We start from the raw sequence: 15,226 nt of genomic DNA, 5'->3' as shown, positions 1-15,226 counted from the left end.
ATAACAATATAAGACACTGCATTAAGTTTTACAAGAAATGCAAACATCCTTCCAACATTGATTACATACCAAAAGACTTGTAAAACTGATGTTATCGTCCACTTAAACTGGTTGGGAGGATTGAAGGTTTCAACGTTGTAGTGCACGTCTGTAGGGTATTGTTGTATTTTAAAAATTACACAAGTTAGATATTTATAAGTTACACGTAATATAATTTACATAGAAAATAATATAATGTATTACATATATGTTCATGTGAATGGCTTGATTGCTTTTGCTTAAGGGTTAGTTGTTTCTTAGAGCTTTTCTTGCCAACCAATTCTAGTGTACTCTTTGTCCTCCGACAACTGCGATTATAAGCAGGTTTTCTTTTGATATCCTTCGCTAGGTGATTTTTTTCATCATAATCTACAATGTTGACTCCTGACTTATTGAAGATGATGTTTATGCTTCGGCGCAACTTCTCATGCGGGTCAAGGGAAGCATGATTTTTATCTTCGTTGTTCGCTCACATTTTCTTGGACTGGTCTTCATGAGCTGCAACAGACTGATGGTGAATTAACTGCACATTTTCAAGTAACTCCCTTGACATTTTTCTCATGTATATATAGGCTTCTTCACTTTTCGATGCCAAATCTACAACATGCATAAGTGACCTACAGAGTTGTTGGTAACGGGAGGCTATGTGACACTTCTCATCAACACCAGATTGACTGATATTAGCTGTATCCAGCAGTTCAATCTTTGCTTGTCTCGTCCATCTTCACATTAAATATGACTCGAGTATTTCTTTTATCTTATCTTGATTAAGTGTCTTTAATGCATGACAACATAAAATATATTTTAATTCATACATTTTGTACGTACATTCAACTTAAGTCTCGAGTAGATATTCAATCATATAAAGGAAAATAAGGATGCTAGTTTCTAACATAGAGATATAGTTTCATCCCAAGGTTTTTGCCCCATGAGAAAAAAAATTCATGAAGCTGCCACAACCAAAAAAAATTAATCTATGTAAATGATTTGATCCATCTTTATGATTTTGATTATGGGGAATAAAACCAAGCAGGTTAGATGGAGCAAAATTTTATGTTAGATTTATTAGATTTATTTTTGATATCCTAGTTAAACCACCTAACAATAATCACTTAATTTTTAAATTTTAACGTGAGTGTTCATCTATCACATAAAGACATGAGTTAGCTACGAGCACATGTCACATTTTTTAAGATTTTTAACATTTTATTTTCTCCTTATTATTGAACTATGCAATTCAATAAGATTTACAATTTGTTTTCATCTCTCTCTCTCTCTCTCTCTCTCTCTCTCTATATATATATATATATATATATATATATATATATATGAGAAATGAACATATTAGGCCCCATTTCTCGTTCTATCTCATAGGTTTTAAGTGTTTTATGATAGATATGAACCGTTAGATGTGTTTAGCATGCTCGACTTAGTGAGAATTGACTTTTGAATCATGTTTTTTTTTATGAAAAAATATATTTTTATGAGCCAGAAAAAACTCGTGGCCATTGATTTTGGATCACTGAAAAAACCTGTATCCCGGTCAGATTCCATCACTCCAAAAGCCAATTCAAACTAAACAAAACCTATAGATCACATCTAGGGTGCTAAATGTGAGACAAAATTCTTAAAACTACAAATTTTGAAGGAGCCTAACGAGACCTAACTATAAAGGAGGCCTATATATATATATATGCACAAAAACTTTATTACATATATTTTGCCATTTTTTTAAGTTTAAAGACAGTCAAATGTTATTTGAGATAAGATTCGATATCGGATCTGATTATTAACATAATGTTATTTGCTCCATCAAAGACAGTCAAATGGTTTTGGATTCGATTGGATATTTAACTTAAATCCGATCCATTGACATCCGTACGAAAAAACACGTCAGAGTGAGTATTTCAGGTAGTTTTTTCACATTATAAAGGGACCATCTTAAACGCTTTTTACGTTCTCTGTCTCTCTGCTCCAATCCCAAATTCTAGGGTTTTCGTTATTGGAGAAATTGGTTTTCCGGTCATGGCGTTCTCTGCTCAGGTACTCGTGAGGGTTTTGGACGGCCGTACGCTCTGCCTCAAAATCGACGGTCCCGATATCAGCGGCCTCTCTTTGAAGCGAAGGATCCACGAGAAAACCCTAATTCCCCCATCGGTACAACGCCTGGTCACCGGAATCAAAGAAATCACGGATGAGTTCCTGCTGAAACCAGACGGTTCCGGGCTATTTCCTTCCGTTAATCTCCTCTTACGCCTCCGCGGGGGGAAGGGAGGATTCGGATCTCTCCTGCGAGGCGCGGCGACAAAGGCCGGGCAGAAGAAGACGAATAATTTTGACGCCTGCAGGGATATGAGCGGGCGGAGGCTCCGTCACGTGAACGCCGAGCGGAGATTGGAGGAGTGGAAGGCCGAAGCGGAGGAACGGAAGCTCGAGAAGATAGCGGCGGAATTCTTGAAGAAACAGTCGAAGAAGGACAAGAAGAGGCCCATCGGCGACAAGGCTGAGAAGTATCTGGAGAAGTACAGGGAGGAAAACTCCAAGTCGATCGAGGAAGTGCGGGCTGCGGTTCAAGAGTCGATCGGCAGTCTCCGTGGGAAGGGGCAGCGAAAGGGTTTGCATGATGAAGCCCAGGGATCAAAGCGTTTGAAGCTGTGGTAAGGCTAGCAAGATCTTATCGATTTATTAATCTCGTATCCCTTATTTAGACAGAAACCTTATCATATTCTGCCTACTTATCAAGGGAGTCACTATGTGTTGCATTTATTTCCTACCCTCTTTGTTTTTTATTCCAATATATGTTTGTTATTATCAGTGTCAGATTTGTGCTTGTTCTTTTTCCAGTATTTGCCACCGATATCGTTTTTTTGGTGGTTGTGGTATTTGCGGAATTGAATTCTGCATATTATGTGTAATATGCAATTGGTGGCCACAGAGTCTAATGACCCGTCTTTGGATCAGACATAACGTGTTGGACCCTCCGAGACCTCTATGTCTCGTTGGAGAGGTTGCTGCTCAGAGCTAGGGCCGGCAGCAGCATTGGAGTGCGTGCGGTGGCGGTAGATGCACCCCTTGGTTGCGGCAAGCCAAGACAGGGCCAAGACAGTGCTCTGGCCCAACTTGGAGCCTCTGTAGCGCTGTGCACAGGAGGAATTTGGGGGTGGTGCATGAAACTTTTCAAGATCCCTATATGTAGAGATGATGTCCACCAAATCTCAGTCCAAGCACACGAGTCAATTGTGCTGGAGGGCATGGCCATGTAGGCTCCAGAGTAGACTGTGAGTGCAGTTGTACGGTAGGCTGATTTGGGGCTCCTATTGTGCCTCACCAAGTACGATTCTCTAGATGGTGCACGGGGTTTTTTGGTGGAGGGATATGATGTCTAGCAATCCCTAACAGCACACCCAATACACATGGGTAGATTGTGCGGGGCACTCCTCCCAAGTGGGCCTTCTGCTTACAAACCGTAAGAAGCCAAAATTTGGCTAAGTCCTCATAGCAAACACCTTGTAAACTGTAGCTTTGTTCTACCTTGGAGTTCACGTCCAGTTTTACTTACTTTGCTCTAGATAAATGAAGGAGGGAGATATTGACTTTGGGTCTGAGAGATTAGGCATTGGGCATCCTCATACATCAATTGCCAAAAGAAATGGTGTGTGCCCAACCAACTCAAGAGTTGTCGGCTAGCGAGGGAAAATCAGCTACCTTATGAACTTGGGGAGGGGACCAACCCCTATTAGGAGACTGCCCAATTACCCCAAGTCAGTTGTCTAGAGCATCTAATGCTCAGCCTTACCCATAGCAGTCGATTATAGGAAAAATCCTCACAATGAGAGCAATAGAAACAAATAGAGAGGCGCATAAGGGGAGGAGCATACTTGGTGGCTATGGGGCTTCCTCAAAGAGTTCAACAACCTCCCCTCACGTCTCTAGGGAGCTCACAAATCTTGAGAATCTTCTCACAAGCTCAAAGGTTTTCAGATTCTTGTGAGAAGGCCCTTGAATTCCAATGGAGGGTGGCGAATCATTAGGGAAATGAGAGGGAGTAGTAGATATAGTAGAGAGAGCTATGCTACTTTAGCTAAATTCTAAAATTAAGTTCCATTTCATAATCTAAAAAGCAAACCCTAAGTGAGGTTTATTGTAACGCCCCAAATTTCACCTTTTCAGAAAACAGGCAAGAGACTAGAAATATCTCTTTCCTTCAGAGTTTATTTATGAAATCAGCGGAAGACTATTCTTTTGTTAAATTCAGAAAGACAAGTTGACAACTTTGGGCGCGTTAGCTAAAAGAACCAAAACGCACAAACCATGCTACTTGCAAGACACTTGAAAAAGCCACATCCATTAAAAAAAGTTTCCAAATAATACAAAATTCGGATATCCCAAAGAAAATCCGTTACAAAACCCAAAACGTTCAGGACGCGAGCTAAGAGCAGGAAGAAAAAAGTCTTGAAGCCATCTTGCCATCGCCCCATCGCCCGTGGTGTACCTAAACATCACTTGTACCCCATAGAATGGGTTAGTTTCGCGAAAAATAGTAGGTGCACAAAAGAGACTATAAGAAGCTGAATTATGTACATTTAATTCAGTATGCTAAGCAGTTTAAAGCAGATATGCAGTTAAATAGGTAAACAGTGCAAACTGGTAAGTAGTGCAAGCGAGTAGGTAGTGCAAGCACGTAAGTAGTGCAACTGTCAAAACATAGCAAGACGATTCATTTGATCGTAAGCTGTGAACTACCACACAACAAGTCTCACGACTCAACAACCAGTGTGAATAGACTTTATGTTTCGATATTACTGGCCTGTGGGTACGCGCAGGCAAAACGTAGAAACAACTGAGACTAGTTCGGGCGTTTGTTATTCTATGAATTTTCAATAACCCGAATAGCTAGTTGAGTCCGCTCCTAAATGGACGACTTTAGCCAAGAGAGGATTCCCCAAAGGCAGGTAAACATTGCCACAGATGCATCCAACTTCTGCAGAAGTGTTGAGCTAGCTAGTGTAACCCATTTTCCCTAACTCCAATGACTGGGGAGGCCGGACGGATCATTGCCCGTGGGGTGGTTGTTAACAATCTGTCAATTGGAGTTTTGTACCGCTATGTCTTCTTCCTTGATAGATAACAAGAAGCGAATGTGTGCGCTAGGGGTTGCTTAACTAGCGACTCGTTCTATGTTGTGGTCTTTAAACCACTCGAGCATTTTGCATGTGAAGGCAAATCAGTCCCCATTTAAGTGATTACAACATTGTGCATTTAGCACTATTCGAGGTCGCACAACCGTCTTATCCGATCATCGCAGTACTAGCGTGTAGTGCACAACTACAAGCACTCTAGGATAAAGGGGGTATAGCTCCTCAATAGAAGCCTCAACAAGAGTGTTTCACAAAGATGTAATGTTTATCAAACTTTACTTTTGACATTCTTTATCTTTTGAAACCGCTAGCAACTTGTGTCAACATTTGGCATGCGATTTTCTAGAATCTCATCCTCTATCGGGGTATCTACATGCTTCGCATGACTTGATACCGGCCTCGATAGACAGGATACAGGTTTCTCAACAGAACCCCCGCTAAGAAGTTCGCTCGAACCCCAAATCGTCTGCAGAACTGCGTACTCGAAGAACTCGAATCCCTGCTAAGGATCCCTCTTCTTCGACGATGATGAATCACTAAGCTCCTGACTCAACTCTTGTCGCAAGATGGAGAGCAGTAAATGCCTCTTGCATCCTCCACGAGGATGCTTCTAAAGCATATGCAATGAGCGAAAACCTGAACGTCATCTGCAATAGCAAGGCAGTAACAACACATATGCAAAAGCAAGAGCCTGGGCGCAAAGCGCAATGACAAAGTAAAGATTGTAAGCAAGAGTGCAACGAAAGGCTTCGACGCAATGCTCGACGGGCAAATAAAGACTGTAAGCAGGAGTGCAACGAAAGGCCTCGACGCAATGCGCGACGGCAAGTAAAGACATGACAGAAAGTAAAGGACAAGGATCGTGAAACCGCATCCTTGAGTTGAGTGCATACTCGTATAAATATATTTATATATATATATATATTTATACATACATATATATATATATATATTTCATGGTCGTTTTTAGTTGAATTAAACTTAATTCAATTATCCAAGTCCTCCGTGCAATCTTCCCCTACCTCAGAGAGTTGCAAGCTTGCTGGCGTCTACGAGTGTAAATGATTGACGGCTCGGGTCGCGGAGCGCGAGCAAAATCCGTCGTAACTGCAAATATGCGATATTAACACACAACCAAGACAAAAGCAAAAACAAGGAGAAGGCTCAACTTCTTCGATGCATAGGACTGGGGTAGGGCCGAACGACTCTTGCCGCCAAAAGATCAAGTGCAGGGGCCATCGGCCCCCGCTGGTTATTTAAAAAGGCAGTGGCCTTCGGCCCCTACTGGAAATTTAAAAAGGGAAGGGGGTCATCGGCCCCTATCGAAAAGGTACAAAGGGAAAGGGCCGATGGCCCCTGCTGGAAAGTTACAAAGGGCAGGGGCCAATGGCCCCTGCCAGGAAAATGAGCAGAGAGAGAGGCACAAGGGCCAACAGCCCCCCTGCGGCTTTTGGGAGAGGAGGCAGGGGGCATCGGGTCAAGGTCTGGGTCGGGTCCGGGTCGGATCCAAAGGCCCCTATCGGTTTGCTTAACAAGGAAATGAGACAGGGGCCAAAGGCCCCTATCGGTTTCTTAGAGGAACAGGGAGCGGAGCCCCCCTGTCAACCAGAGGTGACGGCAGGGGGCTTTGACCCCCTGTCGACCAACCAAGGACAATGGCAAGGGAGAGAGAGACCCCCTGCCGGCAAAACAAGAGGGACAAGGGGAGCGGAGCCCCCTGTCGACGAGCCAAACAAGAAGGAAGAGAGGGGGAGAGGAGAGGAAACAGGAGAAAAAGAGAGAAGCCGTACCTGGTGGTTGCCGGCGGCTACATCGGAGGGAGTCCCCGGTGGCGGTGGTTCGTCGACGGTCGCCTGCTTTGCTCCCTAGAGTAGGAGAGCCGAGAGAGATGCAGGGAGGAGGCGAGAGAGAATCGGGGGGGGCGGAGAGTGCAGAGAGCGACGAGAGAGAGTCGGTGAGGGAGAGAGTCGAGGGATCGTGAGGGTGAGAGAGAAGAGACGAGAGAGCAAAGAGGGGAAAGGGAGGTTTCGAGAACCTCCCCCCCCCCCCCCCCCCCTTTGCCTCTGTCTTTAAGAGACATCGAGGGAGGCGGTGCTTGAGTTAGGTCCGGTTCGGGTCAAGGTCCGGATCCGACCCGAATCCAAAGTCATTTAATTTTTTTTTTTGAGTTTTACATCCTACCCTCCTTAAAAATAATTTCGTCTGCGAAATTTCTATTACATATATTGGTCAAAATACAAGTCAGGGTATTTTTCCCTGATATCAGACTCAGGCTCCCATGTACGTTCATTTGTTCCATGGTGTTGCCAACATACTTTTACAAGAGAAATCGTTTTCGATCTGAGTACTTGGTCTCGACGATCAACGACTGCCATAGGTCTTTCCTCGAATGCCAAGTCTTTTTGGATGTCCACATCATCGTAATGAATGATGTGCGATGGGTCGTGAACGTATCTTCTCAACATAGATACGTGGAAGACGTTGTGGATCTGAGCGTACTGAGGAGGCAACGCAACACGGTAAGCCGTCTCACCGATCCGATCAAGGATCTCAAAAGGTTCGACGAATGGGGGACTCAACTTTCCCTTCTTCCCGAACCCAAAAACGCTCTTAGTAGGAGATACCTTAACAAAAATCATATCTCCCGTTGAGAACACGAGCTCTCTACGTCGACGATCAACATAACACTTCTGCTGACTTTGCGCAGTACGCAGACGTTTCCTGATCATCTGCACTTGCTGAGTATAGTGTTGTAGCACTATTGGTGAACCCTGCGTCCGTTCACCAACCTCGTCCCAGTAGACAGGTGATCGACAAGGCTTTCTGTACAAGGCTTCATATAGGGCCATACCGATGCTCGCATGATAACTGTTATTGTACGCAAATTTTGCCAATCTGGTATGAGAGTCCCATTCTCCCTTCCAGTCCATCATGCAAGATCGCAGCATGTCCTCCAAAGTCTGAATCGTGCGTTCTGACTGTCCGTCGGTTTGAAGGTGGAAGGCAGTGCTGAATTTCAGTTTTGTCACTTTCTTGCCCAAGGCCAGCTACAACTGCCCTCAAAACCTGAAGGTGAACCTCGGGTCACGATCGGAGATGATTGACACAGGAACACCGTGCAATCTCACAATCTCTCTAACATAGAGGTCTGCCAAGCTATCTAATGACTGATTGAGCCGTATAGGGAGGAAATGTGCCGATTTAGTGAGTCGATCCACGATCACCCAAATCGCATTGTGTTTCCTCCGCGTCCTCGGCAAACCGACGATGAAGTCCATCGTGATATCCTCCCACTTCCATTATGAAATCTTCATCTGCTACATCATTCCGCCTGGTCGCTGGTGCTTGATCTTAACCTGCTCACAAGTTAAGCACTTTGAAATATACTCGGCTACGTCTCGCTTCATTCCGCTCCACCAATACCTGCACTGCAAATCTTTGAACATCTTCGTGCCGCCCGGGTGAATCGTGTACTTGGACTTATGGGCTTCTGCGAGAATCTCATCTCTAAAAATAGGATCTTTTGGCACCCAAAGACGATCCTTATGCCATACACTTCCTTCCTCACTCAGACGGAAGGAGGTATCAGCCCGCTGCGCTTGAGCCTTCAACTTTTCGTATTGCGCATCGATCTTCTGAATGACAAAGATCTTTGACAATAGCTCAGGTTGAGCTACCATGCTGGAAAGACTGATCGAATCTTGAGTGACCGCAAATGGTTCCCACGATATCAGATCCTCGATCAACTTTCACCCAACGAATAACAAGTTAACGAAAACGCTGGGAGACTTGCGGCTCAGAGCGTCAGCCACGATGTTCACTTTTCCTGGGTAGTAGAATAAGGTAAAGTCGTAATCCTTAAGGAATTCCAGCCAACGCCGCTGCCTCATATTCAACTCCTTCTGCGAGAATAAAAATTTTAGGCTCTTGTGATCTATAAAAGCCTCAAACCCCTTCCCGTACAAATAGTGTCGCCATATCTTCAATGCGAAGACCATCGTTGCTAACTCCAAATCATGAGTCGGATAATTCTTCTCATGTATTTTAAGTTGGCGCGATGCATAGGCGATCACTCTATCATTCTACATTAAGATGCAACCCAAGCTTGTCCCGGAAGCATCGGTGGTAATTACGAAGCCGCCTTGACCCGAAGGTAAGGCCAGAATAGGAGCAATCGTAAGACGTTCCTTCAACATCTGAAAATTGCTCTCGCACTTGTCGTTTCACACGAACTTAGTTTCTTTCTTCAGGAGCTTCGTCATGGGTAGAGAGATCTTAGAAAAGTCCTGGATAAATCTTCGATAATACCCAGCTAATCCAAGAAAACTCTGGATGTCACGAACATTTCTCGGTTGCTGCCAACTGAGTACAACCTCTACCTTCGCTAGATCCACAGACACACCTTCCTTGGAGATAACATGTCCCAAAAACATGATATCCTCGAGCCAAAACTCGCACTTAGAGTACTTAGCGAACAAACGCTCCTTTCGCAAGGTTTCGAGAATAACTCTCAAGTGCTCACGATGTTGCTCTCAGTTGTTTGAATACACCAGGATGTCGTCGATGAACACGATCACGAAGGTGTCCTAGAAGGGTTTGAACACCCTATTCATGAGATCCATGAACGTTGCAGGAGCGTTAGTGAGTCCCAAGGGCATGGTCGTAAATTCGTAATGCCCATACCTGGTCCGGAAGGCCGTCTTGGAGATATCATCTCCCTTAATTCTGAGCTGATGGTACCCAGATCTAAAGTCGATCTTTGAGAAGATCTTGGCCCTCTGCAACTGGTTGAACGGATTCTCGATGCGTGGCAACGGGTAGTTATTCTTTACTGTTGCCTGGTTGAGCATCCGATAATCGATGCACAACCGCAATGATCCATCCTTCTTTTTCACGAACAAGACAGGAGCTCCCCAGGGCAAGACGTTGGGGTGGATGAATTCTTGATCCATCAACTCCTGCAACTGCTTCTTGAGCTCTTCGAGCTCGGCTGACGCCATCCAATATGGAGCCTTAGAAATTGGCACAGTACTCGACACCAACTTGATGTTGAACTGCACCTCACGAGGGTTCGATTTAAGCTTTTTATGTATATATATATATATATATATATATATATATATATATATATATATATTAGCTCAATGAATTTCTTCAGTTGCTGCAATATAAGCCATCACTATCTTGAGATAATGGTGGTTTATCTTTATCTTATGAATCAGGAACAACTTCTAGCAAATTTTCTCCAACAAATGTTGCATGGACTCGTGCCTTTTGGTTATCATCCTCTTTGAGTTTCGTAAGAAGCTTAAATCGAACATCAGAGGGAATACAGTGAGTATATAACCATATCATGGAGTTGTGATGCCTTACGATGTGACATTTAAATCTATAAAATCCACCATGCATTACAAAACCACAAAAGTTACACATTACTACCTTTTTTAAAGGGGTCCCTAAATCCATAGATTTGCAATATTTTCATGCTTGATCATTTGAGCCGCAACCTCCACCGTCCATTGGACCTTTAGCTTACGATTTTGATATTTAATAATACAAAAATAGGTTATTTAAGATGAAAAAAGAAAAAAACTAACATCAACAGCACATTTAAGAATAGAAAAAGGGTTAAATAAAAAAAATCAAAAGAAATGAGCTTACCTTTGGTTTTGATGCTTGAAACCCTCTTCCAACTTCAATCTCACACAAATCAAACCCCTACTTTAAAAGTTAAAAAAATGTATGTGTGGAAATTAGTTTTTTACTGTAACCACTATGACTCAGTTTTGAGAGCTGGAAGCTCAAAAACAAGTGTACTATTGAAATGAGGGGTTTTAAGGTAAAAGAGGGGATTTGGGGTTTGATTTTTAGGGTTAGAAGCCAAAAAAGGGTTGGGTAGGATGCAAATGGGTGAGATTTAAGGCAAACCACACTTCTAGGGCTTGGATCTAACAAAAGCCCCAATTTTTAGGGTGAATTTTGTCTCAAAATAGGATGCATAGGCTTAGAAAAGGGGTTTAAGGAGGGAAAACATGCAAAAAAGGGGTCAAATGACTTTTGGGGGCTAAAAATTGCCCCCCCAAAATTGCTTGCATGAAGTATAAAAGTCATAAAACAAACTTTTGGGGATCAGTTCACACCTTGACAAGCAATATCGGGCCAAATCATATATTTTTTCCCTATGATTTATTGGTTGGAACCACTATCACCGATATGGGCATATTTTGAAAATATCGCGAGAATATCAATATTTTAAGGTAGTTGATATTGAAGGTAACATCTCGCAATATTTTCAAAATATTGCTAGAAGACAAAATATCACAATTATCACGATAATATCATGATGTTTTTTGGGAAAACTCTTATTTTTTTAGTTTGCATTTCCTATTTTTTGTTTTTTTATATTTTAAAACATGTTTCTTTATATTTTTGAAAGAAAAATAATGCAAAACTTATTATTTTCTTAGTTTTTTTGTTGTTATTTATATTTTTCAATTTTTAAACTCTCGAGATATTCCCGAGATTTATCAACTTTTGAAAATCTCTCCGAGGAATACCCTTGTCGAGAAATTACCTTTAACGATACAGGTGACTACGGTTGGGACATATGCAATGTCCATTAAAAGGTTTATAAGTGATTCACTCGTGTTATGAGAAATTTTTTTGTATTTTTTCTATTTAAAAGAAAAATATAGCTTTTGGGCGTTGAAATGTAGCTATATTTATCTATAAGAGGTGTAGCATTTATGTAGTATGAGCTATGTCACAGGGATTCGGCCAACTGGGTGCCGCACCCGCGTCGACCCGACGTGATGCGGGTGCGGTCAATGTACCCAGGGTCATTTATGTCCAACTTTTGGATTATATATATATATGTATATATATATATATATTGCCTCACCCCGTACCCAAGTTTTTTGAAAGTGCCGCACCCTCGCACCGCACCCGCACCCGCACCCATATGACAGAGTCTGAGATATATAGGAATCTATGATATTCTATGTCACATAGGTGCGGGTCCGGATGTGGACACGGCTGCGGCACTTTAAAAAAACTTGGGTGTGGGGTTGCGGGGAGGGTATATATATATAATTTTTAATAGTTTTAAGTTAACACTAATGAAATAAAAACAATTACAATATCATCAATTCATCATGCATAAATTCATGCAATAAATCAAATTAATAATCTACAATTGCTATTCCTCATCAATAAAAAATAACACCACTGTTGCAGAGGTGCATATATATGTGTGTGTGTGTAAATTTATGTATATATATAATATAGATAAATCTGGACTTGGTTAGGGTTAACTAAATCTACTTTTGGACAGAAATGGACCTCAATGTGGTTGACTTCACGTGACACAAAGGAAGCGGTGTCCAAGTGCTGCACCCGCATGGGGTGCTGGTTCAATGCGGATGCAGTTCCCTGTTAGAAGAGTCCGTGTTACATAGCTGATATTCTATATGTGGCTCATAGAATTTTAGTTATGCCTAGGGATGTCAACGGTTTGGATTTTCCAATATCCGACCAAATCTGACTTCGTTTAGTCAATATCCAGTTATAATTGGATGTGGATATGGTTTTGATATTTTGCTACCAAATCTTACAGATATCTGAATTTAACGGATATTTGAATCCTGTTACATGTAAAAGGCAGATTTGATTGAACTCTTCACCATCAGAGTCTGATTCCAATTCCAAGTCCTTTTAGGCAACATCCAATTAGTCAGATCTGGTATTGGTCACATCCGACCTGAATTCAAACCATTTACATCCCTAGTTATGCCCAAGGATATCCTGGTTACTGCCTATTTTATGACAAATTGATGTTGTGATATGTGTAGAAATGGGGAAGCGGAATTTGGCATGTCTCCACATTTTCCTTTTGTTTTCAAGAGTTTCTGGAAGTAAACAAGGGCTTTAGAAGTTTTTGAAACCTGACTAATGAATTTTTTCAACATGGCCTTGTGTGAAACCATGATCTTCGTTCATTCTTCACAATTGACAAGGCATCATAGAGGCTTTCCATTTTTCATTTTAGTAATCTACCATCATTTCTACTTCCACTGTAAAGAGTTCGCTTTCTTACACAAAAGACCATCATCTCTCTCTCTCTCTCTCTCTCTCTCTCTCTCTCTCTCTCTCTCTCTCTCTCTCTCTCTCTCTCTCTCTCTCTCGTCTTGTATTTAGAATAAACATTTTCGAAACCTGAACTGGGTACTTTTCCATTACCACAATTTAGTTAAGTTCTCAGGAAGGCAGCAATTCTTATAGTGTCTAGACTTTTGGGTGTGTTGTGTCCTTATATGTTTTGTAGGTAGTATTTGCTGCATCTTTTGTTGCTTCGATGCATCTGTTGGTCATTGGATAATCAATTCTCTATTTGTTAGAAAGCCTAGTTTTGGAAATGCGTATCATAATGTTGATCCTGTCTTGCATATCGTGCTGATAAATATTTGGCAACCACAGGGTCCTGGAAGAAGATGAGGATGATGATGAAGGTGCTGACCAGAAGTCTGTTGTTCTCAATGAAGGGAATCCTGATCAAATTGGAGCTGCTGAGCAAGATGGCCATGAAAGTCCCAGTTCCCTTTCTGGGGCTTCTGGATTAGGAACAGAGGGTACAAGCGGTTCTAGTAGTCCCGGTACTGAAGGAATTTCTTCTGATTGTGACTCAGCAAAAAATGGCTTGCCTGATTCATTTGGACATACTGATCAGAGAACGGATGGCTCTGTTGTCACCATTGATTCTGTTGAGTGTGAATCTTTAATGGTGACAACTAAAGACCTCGGAGGTGGAGGATCTCTTGAAACTTCTGGCAATGGAAATGTCATTCCTGTTACACCAGCTTCATCTAACCTTAAACCTGTGGATAGTGAACTTGAATGTGCACCTGAAAAAATGGAAACCACAAGCACTGATATTGCGGTGAAGGAAGATGTTGGGGAAAGTGTGTCTGATTCTGGAGTGCTCAATTTTGACGATTTTCAGACATCGAAAGACATGGAGGTAGGTTTCTCCAGCATTCCCTGCTGTTTTTCATGGTTGGCTGTTTTACTATTTCCAATATTTAGATGCATTTAATCCAGCGGATGTGGTTTCTCCACAAAAAGTGGAATGCCTTGTGTTTTAAGATTAGAGCAGGAGCCCATTTATAAAAAAACCTTCCCATTTGCTGTGGTCTCCCAAATGTGGGAGCGCTACTGCAGAATTTTTCTGGTGTGATTTAAAATCTCAATTTTGTTTCTATCGCTGACTTTGATCATTTGTTGGCACAGGTCCTTGGCATGGAGAGATTAAAATCTGAGCTGCAAGTAAGAGGCTTAAAATGTGGGGGCACTCTAGAGCAGCGTGCTGAGAGGCTCTTTCTGCTCAAAACAACACCTATAGACATGATTCCAAAGAAGCATCTTGCCAAAACCAAATGATTGATGCGGTAAGTAGCCTTGTCTGAAATATGTACTAATATCTACCATTTACTAGATTGAGAAGCAAACATGGTCGTTTAACTTCCACTGGATAATATCTTGGACCATCCCAGCTATAAATTTGTTTATGTTGCATGAAGGACTTTTGTATCTCGGAATGTGCTCCTAGGGCTATGATCACGGAAATGTACTTTTATACATAGTGTCACATTTGCTTAATATATGGGTTTATCTAATATTAATTAATTATACCAACATACCTGCATTCAAGTGATTGAAATGATCAAAACACCTTTAAAAGCAATACATAATTATTTTTTGGGTCAAAACAGTTGTTTTTTACTTTTCAAGATCAAATTGAAAAAGTATAATTAATATTTTTATAGTGTTTTGACTTTTTTGTTTCTTTTTAAAAAGAAAATTCATTCTAATGTGAAATTTTGATGTATTTTTAAGAATTGCTTTGCGTTTAAGAGTATTGTGTCCATTTCATTGCAGTTAACATTCAGTTAATGTAAATAAGCATCTCTCTCTCTCTCTCTCTATATATATATATATAATGTAATCTATATGCTTGTTTTTATAGGAATCAGTTCTTGAAGGATTTGATTCTG

At 41.6% G+C, this 15,226-nt stretch overlaps 1 protein-coding gene across 1 annotated transcript; it reads left to right on the top strand.

Moving 5' to 3' along the window:
- The first annotated feature begins 1,987 nt into the window (after positions 1 to 1,987).
- Positions 1,988 to 14,867, top strand: LOC149843615 (Ubiquitin-like superfamily protein). The gene is made up of 3 exons (XM_089999965.1): positions 1,988 to 2,696; positions 13,653 to 14,193; positions 14,463 to 14,867. Exons 1-3 carry the CDS (start codon positions 2,065 to 2,067, stop codon positions 14,610 to 14,612), a joined length of 1,323 nt encoding a protein of 440 aa, XP_089856091.1. The 5' UTR covers positions 1,988 to 2,064; the 3' UTR covers positions 14,613 to 14,867.
- The last annotated feature ends 359 nt before the right edge of the window (positions 14,868 to 15,226 follow it).

This window comes from Nuphar pumila, chromosome 3 (assembly GCF_984573655.1).
Source record: "Nuphar pumila chromosome 3, dmNupPumi1.hap1.1, whole genome shotgun sequence".
Lineage (NCBI taxonomy): Eukaryota > Viridiplantae > Streptophyta > Magnoliopsida > Nymphaeales > Nymphaeaceae > Nuphar > Nuphar pumila.
The sequence above is the reverse complement of the archived record's forward strand: the minus strand, read 5'-3'. Positions and strand labels throughout refer to the sequence as shown.